Source organism: Sciurus vulgaris, assembly GCF_902686455.1.
Source record: "Sciurus vulgaris genome assembly, chromosome: 16".
In the NCBI taxonomy this organism is placed as follows: domain Eukaryota; kingdom Metazoa; phylum Chordata; class Mammalia; order Rodentia; family Sciuridae; genus Sciurus; species Sciurus vulgaris.
In genome coordinates this window covers 21,633,784-21,657,832 of record NC_136477.1, presented here as the reverse complement: position 1 = coordinate 21,657,832, position 24,049 = coordinate 21,633,784, and the positions used below count along the sequence as shown (strand labels likewise).

The following is a 24,049-nucleotide window of genomic DNA, read 5'->3' as shown; positions in this document are numbered from 1 at the left end:
TCCTGGCAACCAACTCCTCATCCTGTAGTTTTCAAAAATCACCTCATTAATGTTACGTTTTAAATTTTTTTAAATATGTATACTTTTTTAGTTGTAGATGGACGCAATACCTTCATCTTATTTATTTACTTTTATGTGGTGCTAAGGATTGAACCCAGTGCCTCACACATGCTAGGCAAGCACTCTACATTGAACTACAACCTAGCCTTCATGTGTTTTTGAAAGAACTTGGAAATAAATTCTCTTTTACCTTTATTGTTCTAAAGCTGTTCTGGATCTGCTTCAGGGACCAAAGACAAAGGGCCAATTCTTTGACAAAAAAGATTTTTATTGCTCTAATCACTTAGAAAATAACAAGGACGATAGGACCTGTGAACCCAGACTGTTGAACAAAACCAAGAAATATGTATCACATCTTAGCTGGAATAGTATTCCTTAAAACTCTGCTTAGGCTGGGCGCAGTGGCGCATGCCTGTAATCCCAGCAACTCAGGAGGCTGAGGCAGGAGGACTGTGAGTTCAAAGCCAGATTCAGCAACTTAGCAAGGTGCCAAGCAACTCAGTGAGACCCTGTCTCTAAATAAAATACAAAAAGGGCTGGGGATGTGGCTCAGTAGTTGAGTGCCCTTGAGTTCAATCCCCAGTACTAAAACAAAACAAAACAACTCTTTGTAGGCATCCACTCATTTCTCCTCCTTCCCCTGTGTAAGGAAGTAGAGGTAAGACTCTTCACATGTATCTCTCTAATAGAAATCTTGTAAGATAATGTTAGTTCGGTATTAACCCTATGTATATGTATTATTACATGAATGGTGTGAATCTATATTGTGTATAGCCATAGAAATGAAAATTGTACTCCATTCGTGTACAATGAATCAAAATGCAGTCTGTAAAAATAAAAAAATAATAATTAAAAAATTACAAAAAAAATTGTTACTTTGTCTTCCTTACCAGCTTGACTCTTACTGCCCAATTTAAACAATAGTAGCTACTCCTAATATTTAGTACTTGGTGGGTTTAAAGCACTGCTCCAGGTGCTTTACTTTTATACTTTTAATTCTAACAGCTCCATGTGGTAGATATTACCATTATTAGTTCCATTTTATAGTTGAGAACTCAAGTTTAGGAGAGTCTAATTAGCCTATGCTTACCATGTGGGACTGTGTCCTAGAATATAGGTCAATCTGTGAAACCAAATGTCACATGCAATAAATAAATTAGAATTAATTGGTATTTTTTTCATATTTTAAAAATTCTTTTTAGAGATACATGGCAGTAGAGTGTGTTTTTTTTTTTAATTTAGTTGTAGATAGACATAATACCTTTATTTTATCTAATTATGTGGTCCTGAGGATCAAACCCAGTGCCTCCCACGTGATAGACAAGCGCCATACTACTGAGTCACAGCCCCAGCCCCGTATAGTGTATTTTGACATTATACATACAATGGAGTATAACTTCTCACTCTTGTGGTTGTATAAGATTTAGTTGGTATTTCTGATTTTGGCACATGGCAGTTGGAAAAATTTCAAGCTTAGTGCCTAGATGGATATTTGTGTTTGTTTAGCAAACAACAGTTACTTTTAAAAATCAGATGGCGACTGCTGTGGGTCTTCAGTTCCACTGATTGATAGGTTCTAGCACCCTGTCTTTCACAGGCTTTATGTAATGTTCGGAGAAGTAGGAGATTGTACAGTGCATCATCATATTCTTATATAAATTGCCTTTCAGTGTTCCCATCTTGAAGGGCTCTTGTAATAGAATGAAATTCAGACCTTTCATTTGTTTCACTTTTTTTTTTTTTAATTTTTTTTAGGACCATCTGAATCTGATAATTTTTCTCACAACCTGAGAGGAGTAATTCCACGAAGTTTTGAATATTTATTTTCCTTAATTGATCGTGAAAAAGAGAAGGTAAAACTTACTTAAAAATAAAATGGTTCAATGATATGTCTAGTTTCAAGTAGTCAGCTGCTAATAATTAGTTCATGATACATGGAGGCGAATGGATGGTGCTCAGTTCTACAATGTGGATTAGCAAGTGTGGTATTTAAAAAAGCTTTCTGAACATAAAACCAATGATTCTGGGGTTTCTGTTTTCAATTTGAGTTTTTAGTTTGTAAAAGAGAAAGTATTTAAAAAAAACATAAACCCGACTGAGGAAAATATAGATTCACTAATATACTAAGCCCAGTCATCTACCTGTACCTGGGCTTTCAGATGTCCCTAGATCCTCCTGATGTCCCCTAGTGATGGGTTCATCCTTGCCTCCTTTGCAGCATCTGCCACCTCACCATGATCTCCTTGCTTCATGTGTGATATGGCTCTTATCTGGGGATGAGGTCTTTCCTCTCTTGCTGGCTCCCAGGTTGGACCATTATTATGATTGTGCTTCCTCTTTGGCTTGGCGAATTTCAGCCTTAAGAACCCTTAGTATTATATGTTCCATTACTTGTATACCAAGGAAACTAATCTTAGTATCAGTTTATCATTTACTCCTTTTCAGAAACTATCCCTAAGCTTGGCACAGTGATGCAGAGCTGATGATGTAATCCCACTGACTCTGGTGGTTGAAGCAGGAGGATCACAAGTATGAGGCCAGCCTCAGCAGCTTAGCAAGACCCTGTCTCAAAATTAAAAAAAGAAAGAAAATGGCAGGAGATGTGGCTCAGTGGTGGAATACCCCTGGGTTCAATCCACAGTACCACCAAAAACAGGAGAAAAAGAAAGAAAAAAAAGAGAAGAGTGGCTAGGTTGTAGCTCTGTGGTAGAGTGCTTGCCTAACGTGTGAAGCACTGGGTTCCATCCTCAGCACCACATATAAACAAAATAAAGGTATATATATAAAAAAAAAATAAACAATCCCTAACATTTCAGTTAGATGTATAAATTGCATGCCAATAAAATAATTGAGTTTAGCAACATGCATTTCTGTGGTTAAAAATTCTAAAGTCTTTTAAAATGTATTGTTGTCAGTCTTTTAAGGAACATAATGCTTGTTTCAAATAAAACTTTATGAGAAGGTTCAATATAGAAGACAGACAAAAATGAAGTTGCTCAACTAACCTATTCCCTAAATTGGCTCTGAGATGTCTCTGGAAATCTCTAGGGTTCCTGGGATCACGCTTTGATACTGCTTTAAAATATTATGAGGTATTAAAACTAGTTATCAAGATTTTTTTTCCCACTGACTTTTTAGTGTCTTTATTAAAGGTTAATAATGTAGGAAATTTACACCTTGTCAAACAACTGCAAGATCGATGCTGGTGAAAGCTGAGAGAACACATGAAAATCATGGATCTAAGTGAGGCTTTTCTTTCATAGGCTGGGGCTGGAAAAAGTTTCCTTTGTAAATGTTCCTTTATTGAGATCTACAACGAGCAGATTTATGACCTGCTGGACTCGGCATCAGCTGGACTGCACTTACGGGAACACATCAAGAAGGGAGTGTTTGTTGTTGGTGCGGTGGAGCAGGTGGTAACTTCCGCCGCCGAAGCCTATCAGGTACCCTCCCATAGTATTTACTTGATGCTTAGTCAACAAACATGCTGTGAAAGCACCCCACTCTCAAAACAGTAAGGATGAGGTGCCAAAAATATTTCATGCAGGCGTGATGCAAAATCTCATGAGAAGAAAAAAGAATATGGCAGTAATTAGCTAAAACAGAACTTTGAGCCTCTTGATTTAGCATTATTTTGATACTCTTTATTCTACTCAAGTACTCTTTAAAAACACCCTGCAGGTGACAACTCCTTGGTGTCCCTGTTTCTTAAGTTACTCTTCCTGGGAGCTGCCTGTTTAAGCTCATGGGAATGCTGGCCTTTAAGCCGCTGGCTCTTCACTTCTTCCTTTCTACTTTTGCTTGCAAGTTGGGTGTCCAAAGCCAACTTCTAAGCATTTGGGTCAGGTCTAACCAGCAATGGAAATTTATAAAAATCTTCTTATATTTTACAGATTTTAAGTAATTTTTATTCTGTAATATTTAAGGCATACAAAATATTGCCACATGCATGTAGTTATTAAGTTTAATTTTAAAGTGAACTTGCAGGACAATTTAATACTCATATAGTACCAATATTATTCAGTTTATTTGTATATTTCTCCCTATTCCATGACTGCTCCCCCAAATATTGTTGAATATTATTATCATTTGCTTCTGCTTTTAAACCACAAATGTACATATGTATTAATATGTTGGTTTTGCTTTGAGTTTTAAAAAAATGGTATATGGTCAACCTCCTATGAATTTTTAACTCCACATGGTTTAAGAAATGCATGTATGTTGCATTGCATTTATTTTCACTGATATATAATATTACTAGTTTGTTCTTCCATCTTCAACAAGTCTCCTGATTCAAACTTTTTAAACTCAATCGCCAGTAAGAGATAGGTTTTACACGTGACTCGGTATGTATATGGATACATACTCAAGAAATCGTGTTGGGTTTTTGATTGAATTACATTGGAGTAGTAGACCAGCTTGGAGTAATTGATACCTTTACAATATTCAGTCCATAATCAACTTTATTTCTTCTTTTACTTAGATCTTTAATGTCTTGTGATTTTAATTTTAATAATTTTCACCATAAAAGCCATATGTTCTTTATTAACTTTGTTACAGTATACCTTGGCATGATCATGTGCTTTCTTTTTCTTTTAACATGTTAACATAATATAAGTACTAGATTCAATTTTTCAACTTTTTCTTAAGTATTTTTTTCATCAATTTGAAAGACTGAGATCAATCTCTAATTTCCCTTTCCATAGGTGATTATATGCATGTTGAACTTAGATTTTCTGCTCTGAGGGGTAGGCACCCATATTCTTATTTTAAAAATATAAAGGCTGAGACTTGAAAAGGTTTAACTGACTCCAGACCACACTGCAGTAGAGCCAGAGTTGAACTCATCATGTTCATCTGACTCCAAAGTCTGCAGTTTGAACCTTCATATATTCCTGCTTGCCAGAGGGAATAGAAAGGGAAAATAGATACTTTATTTATTTATTTTTAAATAAATTTTTTAGTTGTAGGTGGACACAATATCTTTATTTTATTTTTATGTGGTGCTGAGGTTCGAACCCAGGGCCTCATGCGTGCCAGGCGAGCACTCTACCACTGAGCCACAACCCCAGCCCGAAAATAGATACTTTATAGGCAAAAAGAAAGAAAGAAAAGGCTGGACAACTCTTTGGGTTTAAAGGTAATTCAGAATTTTTTTACCCGCTTTGGTTCAACATTCTTATTATCTAGGGGAAAAAGGGGGTTCAGAGAGATTTTTGTGATTTATATTAAGATAATACAAATAAGCTAGGCAAAACTCATTCTAGAAGCTATGCCTTTTGACTTCCTGTTTCTTCTTTTTCTGTGACATGGAGAGGGAAAGAAAATAACTTGACTATGTTCTTTGGTAGGCCAGTAACACTTCTCATCACACTTTACAGATTTCCTCTCAATTTTGGAGACTAATGTGTATCACTTGGAATTTGTGAAAATATGCTTTCTCATACAAAATTTGATAATGGAAAGACCATAGGTGTTCCCCACCTCTATTCTAGAGGGAAAAATACCTTTTGTGTAAATGTAGTGAAAGTAAATAATTAATAAATTAATATTCTTCTTGTTAAATCGGTGGCTCTCAAGTGCTCATTTTAAGTTCGTCTTAAGTGTACCTGCTGTGGCTTCTTGTAATACATTTTCCTTTTACCTAGGTGTTGTCTGGAGGATGGCGGAACAGACGTGTGGCATCGACATCAATGAACAGAGAATCCTCTAGGTCTCATGCAGTCTTTACAATCACAATAGAGTCCATGGAGAAGAGCAATGAGACCGTGAACATACGAACCTCCCTACTCAACCTGGTAGACTTAGCAGGATCCGAAAGGCAAAAGGATACCCATGCAGAAGGAATGAGATTGAAGGTAAGAATGAAATGATGGTCTTCAATCTGCATGTGAATTCTTTTTTTAAAAAATATTTATTTAGTTCCTTTATTTTATTTATTTATTCATTCATTCATTCATTCATTCATTCATTTATTTATTTATTTATTTATTTATTTATTTATTTATGTGGTGCTGAGGATTGAACCCAATGCCTCACATGTGCTAGGCAAGCAGTCCACCACCGAGCAGCAACCCCAGACCATGTGAATTCTTACTGGAAGTCAGTACCACACCAAGTATTGTGAGGACTGCAAAGATATAAGAAATTGCTCTTATCTAAAAGGAACAGAGTTTTGTTAGATAGGGAAAGTGAATGGGATAGGGCAAGTGACAAGAATGTTTTGATTCTTGCTGGAGGAGATAATGGTATAAGAGGTATTGTGTGCATGTACAAATACATAACAACAAATCCCACCATTATGTGTATAATGCACCAGTAAAAAATAGGGAAAATATATCTGGAGAGAGAGAAGAAAAAAAAGGAGGTATTGCTTTGCTGCCATTCTAAAGTTGAAGTGTACGTCAGCAGGGGACAGAAAGAAGGGTGTCGAATGAACTGCTTGGGGAAATGTTAAAAAGAAATAGTTCTTAAGTTGTCATCTCAAACAGGGATAGGATTTGGGTAAGGAGGGAGGACCAGGGAATAATGCCATGTGGTGTACATGCAAAATGAGTATGGCATTTGGCATTTTGGCATGGGTCAGTGGAGGGGTGGGTTAGAGAGGCAAGCAGGCCGATCACTGAGGACAGGAGTGCCAGGCCAAGTTCGTACTCGACTTTCCAAACACTGGAAATACTTAAAAGTTGTGAACGAATGAGTGATTTTATGAAGAAAGCCTGTTTTATAAAAAACTTGGACCCTCTGACTTACCACTGCCAGGATAAAGGGGGGAGAGCCTAAAGAGAAAGGAGACCAGTTATATTGTTTAATATTTCAGGTGTACAGGGTTGAGGACCTAGGCCTAGGCTGAGGTCTATCAATCATGCCAGAGGTTCTATGTAATATGTATTGTCAACATGTATGTAAGAACTGTAATGTGATTATCATTAAAATATGTATTAATTCTGTAGTTTAGGATATATATGAGCTGGGGGAGAGGTGTCAGAAATGGCGAAGGAGAGATCTACTTTTTGCATTAAAAGTGAGGCTTGAGCCTCCTGTGCTCTCAGGAAGTTTCTGGCAACCTAACATGATGCATAATAAAATAACATGTTTATACAGGCGCTGCTTTATAGTAAGGTTACATCCCAGTACATCTGCTGTAAGTTGAAAGTATCTTAAGTTTAAAATGCACTGAATATATCTACCTACTGAACATCCTGTTTCAGCAATAGAGTATTTGGTAGTGTGTCGGTTGTTCCTCCTCATGATCTTGAGTCTGACTGGGAGCTGTGACTTGCTGCTGGCTCCCACCATCCTGAGAATGTTGGCTAACCTGCCAAAAGATGAAAAATTGAAAGCTTTAGTGCAGTTTCTACTGAACGTGTAATGCTTTTACACCATTCTAATGCTGCAGCATGCATCAAATAGAAAACTGTGAGGGGATAATTGAGCATATTATTTTTTAGCTGAAAAGTTAGTTGTTATTAATAGTCCCTGACTTGCCTTTCCATCCAAAATTGTCACCCTACTAGATCTATTTTAATTCAGAAAGTCACTTGCATCTAAATTTTTCTTATTTTTCCCCAACACCTTAGGAAGCAGGTAATATAAACCGATCCTTGAGCTGCCTAGGCCAAGTGATTACTGCACTTGTTGATGTGGGTAATGGAAAACAGAGACATGTGTGCTACAGAGACTCCAAACTTACCTTCTTACTGCGGGTAAAGTAGATCGTTGGGTACCTGGACTCTTTTGGTTGTGCTCACTAAAGTTTATAGTGGGACATCTCTCAATCTTGATGGAAAGAGTGTACCTTTTTGTTTTTATTTATTTATTTATTTTGCTTAAAAATATCTTGTGATTTCTCACATAAAAACATGTACCATTTATATCATTGAACAGGATTCTCTTGGTGGTAATGCCAAAACAGCCATAATTGTAAATGTTCATCCTGGATCCAGGTGTTTTGGGGAAACCCTGTCAACACTTAATTTTGCTCAAAGAGCAAAGCTGATTAAAAACAAGGTAAAATACCTGTGTATTAAGTAAATTAGAAAAAGACTTACGTTTGAAATATTTTTGTGATTGCCCTAATATTACTATTAACTTTGATCTAGTTCTCTGTGAACTATATGCAAGATTTCTGTTTCCTCATTTTCTTTTCCCTGTCTTTCTTTCTTTCTTTTTTTTTTTTTTTTTTTTTTTGTGGGGGGTAGTGGTAGTGCTGGGGATTGAACCTAGGACCTCGCACCTGCTGGGCAAGTGCTCTACCACTGAACTATGCCCCCAGCTCTTCCACTTTATTTTCTATAGCCTTATATACATGTCATTCAAGACATAGATCTTATGTTTGTTAATTGTTTTGATAGTTTTTTCTTTATGCAAAGTTTTTCCTTCGTAATTGAGTAAGAGACTAAATTTATTTGCCTAAGCAATGATGGCAGAGCTGGTTACATACGTATGATGTATGTCATAGGCGGAAGTACGCTTTGAAAGAAATTTGTAACCTTGGTAAACTTTGTCTTTCAAGTTGTCTCTATTTTCAGGCATCTCCATTTTATTTTATATACAAGAAGCTTCTTTGATGTTAGTGTTACACCTGGGGTCAGAAATCTTTTCTTGCAAAGGGTCCAATAGTCACTATTTGATGCTTTTGGACCACATGAAGTCTGTTCCAACTATTCATCTTTGCCTTAGATAGTGTGTAAGCAAATGGGAGCAGCTAAGCTCCAGTCCAGCTTCATCTACTGAAGATCCTAAACCTTGCCAGCCCCTTTTGCAGACTGTTAAAAGACCAAGGAGTGCCCCACTTATTTTGAAGAAGTTGAAGACCTCTTTGGTTTCAGACAAAAGAATTGTGCTATAAATTGGTAGACTAATTTTCTTTCTCCTTCAGGGAAGGAACTGTTCATGCTAACCCCACAAGAAGATTCCCTGATCATCTGATCATGCTTAGTCTAAACCCGTTCCCCCAGGTAGATCAGAAGAGTATAGATCTACTCCTTTGTTATATTTCTTTGGATTATGACTCCCTACTAATATGAATATTAGCAGTATGAGGAGGAAAAACTATTACAACTTCCCGGCCCTTTCTCTTGGGACTTCTAGAAGTCTGGAGAAAGTAGAATCACAGTGATAATTGAAATTATGGTGTCATTGATGTGATGGTGATGTCAGAAGTGCCTCATAAAGAGGCTGGTCCTAAGAGTCAGGTGCAACTGAAAATGGCTTCCTAACACACAAAACGACAAAACCAGGAGCTTAAGATTAGTCACTATCGATGGTAAGTCCCTGACCTAGCCTACTGGTGGAAAGTGCTAGGGTGTCTGCAACTTGTTTACAAAGGAGCTATTTAAATCTTTCCAAATGGGTGGACTGGTCCTACATCAAGAGCAGGGGGAACCTTGGGGCTGGCAGAGAGTTTTTCATCCCTGGGATATTGGGCATTTCACAACTGAGTCCTTTGACCTGGTTGGTACTCAGTTGTTGGCACTTATCACCCTGTTGGTTTTATGGGCCTTTTCTAAAATTTATTTTTTTTAATTAAGAAAAATTATTTTTATGGCAATTCTAGGTTCTCAGCAAAATTGAACAGAAAGTACAGAAACATCCCTGTCCCCACACATGTACTACCTTCCTCACTATTGACATCCTACATCACAGTGGGGCATTTGTTTGTGAACACTTTTAACTTTTTAGTGTTTGTATTAAACAAGAATTTCATTAAGAAAATGAAGATACTGGGCTAGGGATGTAGCACAGTCGTAGAGTGCTTCCTCAGCATGCACAAGGCCCTCGGTTCCATCCCTGGTGACACACACACACAGGTAGAAAAGGAAGATACTATTTTTGTGGTGAGAACACAGACCTGTGAGACCAACTCTTCCTTCCAGTAGGGCTGTTAGAAAATGCAGTGTGGGGTTCCTCTGCAGAGGGTGGCTTCTGCCAAGCCAGGGGAGCTCAGGCCAGCCCTGGGGTTCATCACGTGCTTACAGAGGCTAGGTTTCATTACCATAGGGAGCTAGGACAGGGAGGGAATGGCACCAATTGAGGCGTTTGCTCTTCTCTACTGGGAAGGGGTGGGTAGTCTGTCCTCCTCTAGGGGCAGGAAGTATTAGGGGAACACCGGGATCTGAAGGATGATCCAAACAGAGCCCCGGGCTGGTCAAAGAGCAGTAGTAAGTGGGAGCCTGGAGCAGAGTGGTGGCGGGGGAGGGGGGAGATAGCCTGGCTGGTGCTGGTCCGTCTCTAGCACAGGGAAGGATGTTTCCCACTCTGGTACACTTTGATTCTGATGGCCTTCTGATCATTCAGATCAGATGGAAGCACAGTGGTTTTTTTTTTTTTTTTTTTTCATTTGTCAATGATTTTTTTTTTTTTTTTTTTTTTTTTTTTTTTTTTGGCGGTGCTGGGGATTGAACCCAGGGCCTTGTGCTGACGAGGCAAGCACTCTACCAACTGAGCTATCTCCCCAGCCTGAACCTTTTATTTATTTTATGTGGTGCTAATAATCTCACCCAGTGCCTCCCACATGCTAGGCAAGTGCCCCTCCACTGAGCCACAACCCCAGCCCCGAAGCACAGTTTTGTTTGATGTTTATTACTCCTTACCAAACAAATGTAAACACAGGACTATAGGACTCAAAACAGTGATCTCTTAACTCTTTAACAGGCAGTGGTAAATGAAGACACTCAAGGAAATGTGAGTCAGCTCCAAGCTGAAGTGAAGAGGCTCAAAGAACAACTGGCCCAGCTTACTTCTGGGCAGACACTTCCAGAAAGCCTTCTGACCAGAGGTAGGATGAATACTGCAGGACCATCCTGGGAAAGACGTGTGTGGATATTAGTTCAAGAGCCCCCCCCAGATGGGCTTCCCAGAAGTTCCCACGACTAACTTCTCTGTTCATTTAACCCTTTCAATGTATATCACCTCTATGGGAGCATAGTACCTTGTAATCAGATACAGGAGCCAAAGACACTGAGTTCTGTTAGATGTGGGAAGAAGGAATTAAAATAATTTTGAATAATTCATCCTTAATATGTTGATAAAAGGAGAGACTTTCATTTAGATCATTTCCAATATTCTGTCATAGCAAATGTAATCTACACATGTTTATTAAATACAATAGGAGACACTTCTGCAAAGATTACTTAGTAGAAAGTGAATTCATTTGAAATCCATAAAACAAGAGGGCAAATTAAATCTCAGTAGACACACAGCACCCTGGTACTTCCCCCCAATTTTTTAGGTCCATTTCTAATTCTACATATCATATGTAATCTATATATTTCGACTATATAAAGAAAAACTCATTCTTCTTCAAAGAACAGCTAATATAGTAAGTAGTTTGATTTGAAATTCAGGATCCATTGACAACAGGCTGGTTCTCTTAGATTAGTTGAGAGCATTCAATCAAAGACTGTTAAGCTCATGTTTTGGTTCCAAAAATTTGAGAAATTTTTTTTTTTTTGTTTTCCTTTTGTCAATTACAGATAAAGAGAAGACTGATTACATGAAGTATTTCCAGGAGGCAATGCTATTCTTTAAGAAATCTGAACAGGAAAAGAAGGTAAGAAACTGAATTAGGATAAAAGGGTTTTAAGATATTTCAGGTTTTCACAACATGGTTTTTATTACCTTATTGAGTGAAACAAATAGTACCAGATTAATAAAAGAAGTAAGTGAAGGTTATGAAAATCTAGTTTTGCCTTTAGGATTAAATTTAAATTTAGTATTCATTTCTGGGTTTATGAAAATTTAGGGAGGCTGAATTCTTTTTTGTGTTTAACCAAACAATGAATTTCTTTAAGTCTCTGGTAGAAAAAATTACCCAATTAGAAGACCTCACCCTCAAAAAGGAAAAATTTATTCAATCGAATAAAATGATTGTGAAATTCCGAGAGGATCAGATCATGCGCCTGGAGAAGCTCCATAAGGAATCCCGAGGAAGTTTTCTGCCTGAGGAGCAGTGTCGCTTGCTCTCAGAATTAAGGGATGAGATCCAGACTCTGCGAGAACAAGTGAGTACAAGGCCTATTAGTATTTGCAAGAATAAAGGAAGTTCAAAGCAAATATGAGTTTGTCACCAAATACTTGCTCTTTAATACAATGGAAATTGTTTTAAATGAATTCAACGGTTTGTTTGATTTGCATAACTCCTTTTCTTCCCTTTCCCAAAATAGTTATGTCCAAAGGGAAGGGAGAAGACTTAGTGATGTTGCTCCCCTAGCACTCAACACTAGCAGGCCAAGCAGATTTTCACCTCGTGGGCCATTGTGCTTATCCAAATCTGAAGTCTCTTTAGAGTTGAGCCTTTTGAAGTTTAGTTGTTTTTCCCCTCTCCCTTAAGAAGCAACAAAGGCATCTAGTGAAAAAACCACAGTAGTCTGTTATCAGCTCTTTGTGGCGCTTTCCAGAGGTTTTGTTTTTCTGGGATTTTGAGTGTGGGACCCAGGGCCTTAGGTGAGCACTCTGCCACTGAACTGAATCCCCAGCCCTTTTCATTTTTTATTTTAAGTCAGGGACTCACTAAGTTGCCCAAAACTGCCTTCAAATTTGTGATCCTCCTGCCTTAGCCTCCTGAGTTGCTGAAATTACAGAGGTGTGCCTCTGCACCTGGCCACTTTCCAGAGTTTTCAGTGTTTAAATTCATGGGTAGTTTTACTTTCATTTCTTTCACATACTTTTCTGCCCTTTGCCTTTTTCAGTTAATGTGTCTTGGTCAACAAAAGGTCTCTATTTTTTCTGGTGTGTTGATTTAACCATTTTCTTTTGTGGAAGAGTCTGCACATTTTATACTCCTGTGTGGATCTCCTAGGGGCGCGGGTGAGAGTTTTAAGGAACTTAGCAGGAACAGAGGGGTAGGTCCATGCATATTTCAGTGTTGTCACAAATGCCCAGTAGCTTTCCATGGTGGTTGCATTAGAGTACAACCAATTTTGCATCAGTGTTCCTAAATTTTCTAATGGCTTTTTAGAGAAACTAGTTTAGTAAGAAAATGTTAAAATAAATATTGCGTGTGATTCTTCTGTGACAGATAGAGCACCATCCTGGAGTGGCAAAATATGCTATGGAAAATCATTCCCTCAGGGAAGAGAATAGAAGACTGAGATTATTAGAGCCTGTGAAAAGAGCCCAAGACATGGATGCGCAGACCATTGCAAAACTAGAGAAAGCTTTCTCTGAAATATCTGGCATAGAGAAAAAATAACAAAGGTAAGAAATTATAATTGTAAGAAGGGGCTGTTTTTCTTTGTGTTTGATACTAAAGATGGAACCCTGGGTGCTGTACCACTGAGCTGCATCCCCAGTCCTTTCCTACTTTTTATTTTGAAACAGGGTCTCACTAAGTTGCTTGGGGCCTCTCTAAGTTGCTGAGGCTGGGATTCTCCTGCCTTACCCTCTTGAGTTGCTGGGATTACGGGTGTACACCACCATGCCCCGCCTTAAGAGATTGTTTTAAAGAGCATTTTGCAGTTAGGATCTTCATTTTTAACCTCAAGACCTGATAGGCTAATTTCTCATTCACATGCTTTTTCTTTAATGTTATAAAAAGGAATTTACTAACCTTTTTTTTCCACCTCAAAGATCATAGTAATTTACATAGACTAATAGACATAGCAAGGAAACACTTGTATTTATCTTGTTTTATTGATAAAAAATAAAAACTATTTGTATTAAATAGAATTTTCCTGTTTAAAGTATTTGAAATTGTAACTATTTGAAATTGTAACTAATCAAACTTGAATGAATAGAGTTGAAATGTTTGTCAGTCTGGCTAAGGTTTATACAGTGTAGGTGGGTGTCAGACTCATGATCTACTAAGCAGTATTTTGGTCCTGATATGGTGGTAACAATGAATGTATTATGAGTGACACTTTATTCCCAGGAGTTTTCTTGTACTCTATGAAAAGTGGTTTATTTGGTGCTAAATCTAGCTGGTTTGGCAGCTCTCAATGTGTTTGTCCTGGAATTTGATAATAAAAGTTTACCTGTCCCTTTAGAATTGGTATTTTCATGGCCTTTTTATCACACTCAGTCTCTACCTTCCTTTTTGAGGTTGAGGAAGTGCTAATCTTTTTTATTCTGCATTCATGTGGAAGATTGTCTCCTTGCTTTTTTTTTAAAATACTTTAGTTGTAGATGTACGCAAAACCTTTATTTTATTTATTTATATGTGATGCCAGGGATGGAACCCAGTGCCTCACACGTGCTAGGCAAGCGCTGTACCACTGAGCCACAACCCCAGCCCTGTTGCCTTGCTTTCTTTTTTTTTTTAACATTTTTTTAAGATGTTGATAGACCTTTATTTTTTATTCATTTATTTATATGTGGTACTGAGAATCGAACCCAGTGCCTCACACATGCTAGGCAAGCGCTGTACCGCTGAGCCACAACCCCAGGCCTCTCATTGCTTTTCCCTTTCTTTTGGTGCTGGGGATTGAACCCAGGACCTCATGAATGCTAAGCGTGCACTTCCACTGAGCTACAACCACAGCCCCTTCTCTCTCTCTCTTTTTTTAATTTTCCTTTCCTAAGCTGTCTTCTATTCCATTATGACTTCACAGAAGATTCACAGTATTTGTGTGGGTGGAGAAACTTAAAATCTTAGATGTAAAGTTAAGTTTTTGGTTGTCTTTTCACTAATTTTCCCAACAATGCCCTGTATTTTGTTGGCAACTTTGGCCTGACTTTCTACATTTGACAGATACTAATGGTGATTTCTGGGACAACTAGTGTTTTGTTGTTGTTGTTGTTTTTTGTTTTTCACATAAGGGAGTTTATTAAGCAAACAGGCAGAGTGTTTTCCTGCAGGGTAAGAGAGAAAATGAGAGGAAAAGAGAAAAAGAGAGAGAGAGCATGCACAAGAGAGTGAAAACCAGGAGAGCGGGGACCACTAGTTTATAAGCAGCTACGATTCTGCAAGCAAATTCTATACAGTATTTTCCCATGCTTGAACTCAGTGAACTCTCTAATCAGTTTTCTAAGCAGTTTTTGAAAACTTATATTTTCTACCTGGTAGATGATTTCAAGTTTTCAGCTTGCCACCCTTACTATTCATTTTCTTTTCTAAATAATGCATTAACCGTTTTCAGACTGACTGCTAGCACTGATTGCTCTAAGTTCAACTGTGTGATTCTCAGTTGAACTGACAGTATTAACATGCTGCATGTCAGTCATCATTAGCTCTTCTCATGGAAAAGATGTTGCCTTAGCTGTGCTTCTCCATCCTGGGGGCCTCTCTGCTGCTTGAACATGCCCCCTTCTAATTCTTTTTGACACACTGTTGCATTCTGTATCTCCTGTAGAGGTGTAGACTCATATATTTGAGGGCCCACCTCCCAACCCGCTTATTTATCTATCCTCCTTGTGCCTCAGAATTGGTATGTGGCCAAGTACTTAGCAAATGTATTCTGTTATTTTTGTCTTTCAAAGACTAAGGTTGTTTCTTTATTATCAGGTCAGCAAGGATTTTCTCCCAAAGCTCCAAAAGAATCATGTTCATTCACAAACACCGAGAAACTAAAAGCACAACTCCTGCAAATTCAGACAGAGCTGAATAATTCAAAGCAAGAATATGAAGAATTCAAAGAACTAACTCGGTAAAGTGTGACTACACATGTGTACTCACCTATTATAGTGTTTATTTGTGGTAGTGTTAATATCGACAATTTAATTGGGCATTTTACTTTAAATATTAAACTCATATTAGCAACTGACTTGTTTTGACACAAAGAAAAAGGGCTTTTTGTCTTTTTGTTCTTTATATCATATCTAATGAGGTAATGATACGTTTTAAGCGAAATGTTGTCAATTGAACTTGCTGAGTAAATTCTTTATTTTGTAACCAAATTTATAGTTATTAACTGAATCAAGATTTTTAGAAGTTATGGGTTTGTTCGTATTCTTGATGCTCATTGTATAAAAGAAAGAGACAATCCACATTGATACAATAGCTAAGATTAATCCTATCCTAAACTATAAAGAACAGTTGTTTTCAAAATGACATATCACATATGGTATCATCATCATCATGGACTTTTTAGGCCCTTGAATTTGAGCTCTACTATTTAGTAGTCAAGTTCCTTAAATACTTGTGAGTCACTGAGCTGTATATTACCCAGCTGGAAAATGAAAGTAATCATCTGAGAGAGTATTTCTGATTTAAAGAGGTAACTTACATAAAGGTATGTGAATATATAAACTGTAAAGTACTTTACAAATGTTTGACATTGCTTGTTACCTAAAATACTGTTTTACAATGTCTATTAGGAAAAGGCAGCTAGAATTGGAATCAGAGCTTCAGGCTTTGCAAAAAGCAAACCTTAATCTTGAAAGCCTTTTGGATGCAACAAAAGCTTGCAAGCGTCAAGAAGTTTCTCAACTGAATAAAATTCATGCTGAAACACTTAAGGTAGGTTATCTGAAGCAGTGGTCCCATGTTAGGTTAGTGCTTATCTCTTCTGTATTAATAATGGAGTGTGTCTGCATGGTCTATCTGCAGACACAGGTGGCATCCCTCACAAGTGATTAACCTCAGGGTCACCTTGACTGGTGTCTGATGTATACCTCCAGTGGTAGGGCCAGGGAGCAAAAAATACATTTGGAATCAGATTCTCACCTGCCATGAACCTTAGGTAGGGTTTCCTGACTTCTCAGCCTCATCTTTCTTTTCACTGAACTGAGGAGGAAGGGTTTTCTGAGTAGGAACAGATTATTGATAAAGAGTCTGGTACTCGGTAGATCTCAATAAATGGCAGCCATTGCTGGAACATAACGTGTGCTCACAGTGTGCTGTAGAATAGATATCTGAAAGGCAAAGAACCCTGAACCGGGAGGCTGTGTTCACAAAATACTCATATAATTAGCACAGATGGTACCTGGAAATAATGGGGGGGAGGTTCTCTAATAACCCGTTCTCATAAAAGAAAAAAAGGTGTGAGCATCTATGAGTAAAGAGTGTGAGGCAGGGATTACATAAGGAAAGTGACGGTTTGATGGTGATGCTGTTGATGGTAATGTTAGTTTAACATATTTTAAACTTCATCCCATTTCAGAAGGGAAAAAAGAACTTTCATTTTGGGTTTTGTTTGCCTTTTTAGCTTTTGGTTTGTTTGGGTAGCTGCAAAAGAACCTATTGTATGGATATATCATGATTTTTTTAAATATAGAAAGTTCTATTTTATAGAGTTCGAATTTTTTTTCTTTTTTTTTTTTTAAAAAAGGTGACCTTTGAAATATTTGCAGGAAATTAAAATACTTAAAGAATCTCGTCAAGTGTTTTATAATCCTTGGTGGCCCCTTAGCTCAGTAGAACTGTGGAGGCAAGAGGGGCACAGCAATTCAGATCTTTGGTGGTCTGTTTTCACTTACGTGAGTACTCTATGAATACAGTCTCATGGTTTGAAAGCACAAGTCAAGGGTCAAGTTCTTTGGTAGCACCATTGCCAGTCTAGTTCCAATCTGGTCCTTCACCCCACACTCCTGGAGGTAATTCAATCCTTTTTCTTGACTTTCGTGTATAGCAGATATTCATGGACTGAGAAAATATGTAGAGTTGTTTTATAGTTTGTTTGTTTTGCTTTTTTCAAAAAAAATCAAAGTCAGCTTGCATATGTTATTCTACAATAGGCTTGAGTTAAGTCAAAGGTATGCCCTGGATCTTTCTGTGTTAACTAGTGTCCAGAGTGCTCACTTTAACCCTAGGCTTCCATGCTTGGGTCGCCTCAGGACGCTAGGTGGTTTCCAGGGGCACACATTCTCTGGGACTGGAGAAGCGTTTGTGTGGGCAGTGAGCCAGGCCTGCTGCGGCTGCCTCTGTGGGTAGCACCCGTGCTCCTGGTAGAGGAGCACCATCCCCCTAATCATCAGGCTCTTTAACTTTTACAATCTCACTCGTGAAAATCAGGATCTTGTTAAGGTTTTATTTCTCACTTCATTTCTAGTAAGGATGAATGTCTTTTCATATGTTCATGTCCATTCGTATATCCTTTTCTGTAGGAAAAAAACTCATTTTCTATTGGTTTATCTTTTTCTTGGAATTCCTTGGAGTTTTTATATATTAATCTTTGATTTCTTACATATGCTGTCAACATATTTGGCCCTCATGTTGTCCTTCATCTTTGCATGTGACATTTTTGTTACACAGTAGCTTTACATTTTTGATGTAACCAGGCTTATTGACCTTCTGTCTTTTGTACCTTTAATTTTGTTTTTACATTGAGATGTTTGTGTACCTGCTATATTATTTTTGAATGGGAGTAGAAAGGTTTAACTTTTTGAATAATCCATGTTTTTCTCACTAATTTGAAATTTCAACACAAATCATTCTGTTTCTGGACTTTGTATTTTTTTCCAATTTTTTGACTATAATGTAGTCAAATGCAGCTAAAGTACTATTTTAATAATCATACCCTATTAATAATGTAATTATGGGAAGTGTATCTTATACATTGATTCTTTATACAAAGTTAGATATCAATTTACCAAATTTTGTTTTTTTTGGGTTTTTTTTTTTTTTTTTTTTTTGTGGTGTTGGGATTGAACTCAGGCCTTGTGCTTACACGGCTAGCACTCTACCAACTGAGCTATCTCCCCAGCCCCCCAAGTTTCCTTTTTTAAAACTTTATTAGAATTTTACTTGGGACAGTATTGAATTGATTAGAATTATTTCTATTTGGTCATGTCTCTGCCGTTTCTTCATGGATATTTTTTCCTTTCTTGTAAACAGATTGCATTTTTTCTTGATACTGGAGGTTGGACCTAGTATACTTTTTCACTCGGCTGTATTTCTAGCCCTTCTTATTTTTTCATCTTGTGACAGGGTCTCACTAAGTTGCCTAGCCTAGCTTTGAACTTGTGGTCTTCCTGCATTAACCTCTGAGTAGCTGAAATTACAGGCTTTGATTTTTATCTTCTCTCTTCATAAAATTACTAAATATGCTATTTTTTTTCATGCATGCTAATATTGTTTTCCATAATCAATTTTTTTGCAGGTTATAACTACACCAACCAAGGCTTATCAACTTCGTTCTCGAACAGTACCAAAATTAAGCCCTGAAATGGGGAGCTTTGGCTGTAATTCTAGCATATTAGATAATGATATATTAAATGAGCCAATTCCACCTGAGATGAATGAACAAGCGTTTGAGGCCATTTCTGAAGAGCTTAGAACAGTGCAGGTAATGTTCTAGTTTTAGAAAAAGTAAGTAATTAGACATTCAGCTAAATAATTTTGTCTATCACTTTAACTCCCTATAGTTTGTAGTGTTAGTGTGGGTGTGTAAAGGACACTAGCTTAGAAATCAGTCTACTCTCGTCCTTTTAATTCATTTTGCAAACTTCAGAAAATCACTCTCCATTCTCTGTGGACTTTGATTCCCTTGTGTAAAATGACCATAATTGCTAGCTTCAAGTTTCAATACTGGTTTATGTGGCACAGAGGTTTATCTGCTAAAGAAAGTTCAGACATTTGACACAGAATATTAGTATAGATCAAATTTTAGATAGCTTTTAATATTATTTGAAAGAACTTGTGAAATTTGATCATTTCAGAATTCTGGTTTGATAAATGAAAAAAAATAGTTTTTTTTCCCTGTTCAGTAAAACCTGGAGTGGGGCAGATCACCTTGAATCCCAGTAATTTGCTCCTTTCAAGTCATTGAGGCCTTTCTAATGAGGTGCCCCCATGCAGCTCTGAGGAAGGTTTTAGAAGTCTCAAGATGGCTCTAGGTTTTAATTCTCATCACTTGATTTCTTTGGGTTTACCTTATCTATTTTGATGGACCACAAGAGTAATTCTGAAACATCAGAAATCTTCAGGATAGGTTTTGAAGTTTTCTGACTTTAAACAGATGTTTGCTATCTTTATTCCTATGAGGTTTTGAGTTTGTTTGGTTCTGGTTTCTTGTCTTTTTAATTAAAAAGAAATGGGGATGGTTTATGAATTCCATTAAAGGAGTTTTGACTGCAATTTGTGTATTGCAGGAACAAATGAATGCACTTCAAGTCAAGCTAGACGAGGAAGAGCATAAAAACCTAAAGCTTCAGCAGCATGTTGACAAACTGGAGCACCATTCTACACAAATGCAGGAGGTAAGCGTGGGAGCCTGGCCTCAGTCAGCGTGTGAAACAAGTGCTCAGAGTAGAGCATTATGGGACAAAAATGCCCTCACAGAGCCTTGGTCGACTTTAACTTCAAGGACTTCTCAGGAACTAAGGCAGACATTCATGGTCTGAATTTGTCTGTTCCATTCTGTTTATTGAGAAGAAAACAAGATGGCCCATCCATATTTTTATAGTGATTCTGTACTTTTGTTGTCATCTTCGCTGTGGTTCCTAGAATAGCCAAAATTTTTCTGGTCAGAGACTTTAAAAAATTAGACATTAAAAAAAAAAACAGCCTTTTGGGCTGGGGAGATAGCTCAGTTGGTAGAGTGCCTGCCTTTGAAGCACAAGGCCCTGGGTTCAGTCCCCAGCACCGCAAAAAAAAAAAACAGCCTTTGCCAGGCATAGTGGCACACTCCTGTACTCCCAGCAACTTGGGAGTCTGGGGCAGGAGGTTTGCAAGTTTGAGGCCATCCTCCGCAATTTAGTGAGACCCTATCTCAAAATAAAAATTAATTGCTCAGTAGTAATACACCCCTACTACTGTGTTCAGTCTCCAGTATCACACACAGAAACAAACAAAGCAACCAACTTGGTACATCCCTATAATCCAACTACTCGGGAGGATGAGGCAAGAGGATTACAAGTTCAAGGCCAGCCTGGGCAACTTAGAAGACCATGTCTCAAAATAAAAATCAGAAGGCATATGTTGAAGTGTCCCTGGGTTCAGTCCCTAGTACCAAAATAATATAAATAAAAATGAAAAGGCCTGGGGATGCTTGCCTAGCATGTGTGAGACTCTGGGTTCATTTCCAAATACTAGGACTGGGGATCAGGGGCAAAACCAAAAACAAATTGATGATTTAGATTATGTCTTAGCTCACCAGTATTCCTTTTCCAGTACCTATATCTCTTTCCCAAAGCTTTTCTCATCAGAAAGAACTGATTGGACCAAACAGCAGGAAGAGCATCTCTCACAGTTGAATGTCCTTGAAAAGCTGCTTCAAGAGACTCAGACTGAGAATGATTGTAAGTTTGAACAATTAGGAACTTTGTGATCTGAAGGAATACTATAACTTGGCATCTTTTTACTCATTTAAATAAATGTTGTCCTGTGTTTTGGGGTTTGGTTGTTTTATTGTTAGACAACCAGATTTGAGTTTGCATGATAGTGGTAACAGTAATATGTCATAAAAGATAATTTTTATTACCTTTGACAAACAAATGATGCAGATATTTGCTTAGCATCTTAATTAAATTGCTTAGAAAATGAAGTGTCTTGAATTTATAAGATGAGTGTTTTAATATTGACAAAGCTTTATTTTTTAATTTTGGGAGTATCATTTGATTCCCAGTTATTTCACTTTACCTCTCCCTTTATTAAAGTTTACGCAGGTAGTTTCCAGTAAAGTTAACACAACAACAACAAAAATAGCTATTCTGGTTTTTTTGTTTGTTTGTTTGTTTTAATTTAAAAAGTTACCTAATTCATTTTTCAGTTGGAGTTTCCCTGGAAGACCAGAAGTATTTAGCCCATATTGAAAAGTTCTGGTATATCACCAAAGGATTTTTAATACTAAGATTAAGTGACTTGAAATTCGTTAGACCTCATGATGTTTCTTTCTTACCTTAAGAGATTTGATGCACATTTTACAGGATAAATCTAGAAAAGTCAAGTGACCTGCAAGTGAGGGACAGATGTTAACTCTGCTTTTTTAAAGTAGAAATGTAGGAAGACAATGCAGTAGGGAGACAATGAAACAGAAATCTCAGGTCTCTTGGGTAGCACCACTTGGTTCAATATCTGTCCTTAAAATAGTGGCATCAAATTTATTTGTGTACTTTATAAAAAGTATTTATGATGAAACCTGTTGAGGACTTGTTTTGTTTTTTAGTTTTAAAAAGTGAGGTGCATGACCTGCGAGTAGTTCTTCATTCTGCTGACAAGGAGCTTTCTTCAGTAAAACTGGAGTATAGTTCATTCAAAGAGAGTCAGGAAAAAGAATTCAACCAGCTTTCTGAAAGACATGTGCACGTACAACTTCAGCTGGACAACGTCAGGTAGAGTTGTCATGTGATGGTTTCAAGGTGCCTGATTGGCTGTCACTCAAGATGACGGGATGTGCAGGTGTTATAGACCCAATTGAAACTGCTTCAACAAAGTAGTAATTTTTAGGAATTTATTGTAGGTGCACTGTCTTTCCTTATACCTGGCATTTGTTCTAACCTCTGATTCACTGAATCTAATCTTGGCTTTGTTACAAACTAGTTTTGTGTAATTTTTTCTTAAGTCACTCTACTAGTCTCATTGTCCTTTATATTTACTTATTAGAGTGGACCTACATCAAAAATGTAAAGAATACACAATATTTACCTAGGTTCTTAAATTTACTTTAGAAGTATTAAATATTTCCTTACTTTTTAAACATACTGGATACAATTTATTCTTTCTCATTGTCTCTAGTTTAACACTGAATAATTTCACTAATTGGACTGCTTTTTCTCTATTGTGGCACTCTGAATGAAACAACACAACAGTGCTATTGTTTCTTGAATTATTTTGCTTACTTCATATATACTATTTACACCACAGACACCTATATCTGTGTATGTTTGTGTTCATTAGTCTAGGCTTGTGTAAGTTGGCAGTGGTTTGATGATGGAATAAATTTAAGTGCAGGTAATCTGCTTCATGGAAATACTGAATGTTGATATTTACCATTGCAAAAATGTTTTCCTGGTAAAGATTAGAAAATGAAAAACTTCTTGAGAGCCAAGCCTGCCTACAGGATTCCTACGACAACCTACAAGAAGTAATGAGATTTGAAATTGACCAATTTTCAAAAAATCTCCAAAACTGCAAAAAAGAAAATGAAACTCTGAAATCTGACCTCAACGTAAGTGAAGAAGGGTGTTGGGAATTTGTGAGTGTGACCTGGGTCTGTGGCTGCTCCCTTGTGTGAAAGGCAGGGACTGTGCTGACCTCTCACTTTTTCCCTAGACCAACCTCAGGGCCTGCTGCATGGAAGGTATGCCACATGTTTGTTGGGTACACATTGCTTGTAGCAGTGTCTACAAGTCTAATGTTGTTTGTCTTCTAGAACTTGATGGAGCTTTTTGAGGCAGAAAAAGAACGCAACAACAAATTATCATTACAGTTTGAAGAAGATAAAGAAAACAGTTCTAAGTGAGTGCTGTCACTACCACATTCTTTGTCTTGTTTTTTTGTGCGTGTTTGGTTGATCGCACAGAGATGTTATGCTGGGAATGTGGCTCGGTGGTGGAACACTTGCCTAGCGTGTGTGCGGCCCTGGATTTCATACCCAGCACCACAAAAAAAGAAAAAGATGAAAAGCTTTTTCTATTAAAGCTTTCCAAAATGAATATCAGATTCTCTTGTTAAATGGCTGTATAATGAAACTTAGCAATAACTAACTATGGTGCTTTTAAATGAATTGAGACAGGTGGTAATCAGAACTCAGGACCTTTTGTAAGTAAGTCACAGTATATATAATATAACTTCCAGCCATTCCCTTAATTATTGGGAGGTGGGGGCTGGTTTTTATTTCTGTTTCTACTGTTCTTTTTCTGTTCTTTTTCTCCCTGGTCCCTTACCAGAAATGCCAATGTCTTTCTTTTTTCTCTCCAAGTTCTTTTCCTTGATAGCCTTTAGTCAGTCTCTTGGCCCTCAGCCAGCAGTCTCATGATCATTCTAAGGCAGATTTGTTTCTTCAGTCAATATTTACAGAGTTCTTTTTATGAGACAGAATCTCACACGTTGGTGTACGGTGGTAAATGTAGAACTTACATCTAGATAGGAGATAGACAGTTAACTTTTTCTCATTCATGCAAACATTCAGTGATATCCATTAAGCCAGGCACTATTCTGGTAGATGCC

General features: G+C 37.4%; 1 protein-coding gene across 1 annotated transcript in view; it reads left to right on the top strand.

Moving 5' to 3' along the window:
• The window catches only part of KIF15 (kinesin family member 15), a 59,651-nt gene that overhangs the window by 16,345 nt on the left and 19,257 nt on the right, over positions 1 to 24,049 (top strand). Inside the window, 18 exon segments of the mRNA XM_079115492.1 lie at positions 1,816 to 1,913; positions 3,324 to 3,503; positions 5,709 to 5,918; positions 7,641 to 7,766; positions 7,948 to 8,070; positions 10,717 to 10,840; positions 11,538 to 11,614; positions 11,856 to 12,065; positions 13,082 to 13,246; positions 13,248 to 13,260; positions 15,506 to 15,647; positions 16,318 to 16,459; positions 19,041 to 19,226; positions 20,032 to 20,139; positions 21,075 to 21,180; positions 22,047 to 22,212; positions 22,898 to 23,048; positions 23,253 to 23,338. Coding sequence (XP_078971618.1) covers positions 1,816 to 1,913; positions 3,324 to 3,503; positions 5,709 to 5,918; positions 7,641 to 7,766; positions 7,948 to 8,070; positions 10,717 to 10,840; positions 11,538 to 11,614; positions 11,856 to 12,065; positions 13,082 to 13,246; positions 13,248 to 13,260; positions 15,506 to 15,647; positions 16,318 to 16,459; positions 19,041 to 19,226; positions 20,032 to 20,139; positions 21,075 to 21,180; positions 22,047 to 22,212; positions 22,898 to 23,048; positions 23,253 to 23,338 — 2,413 coding nt within the window.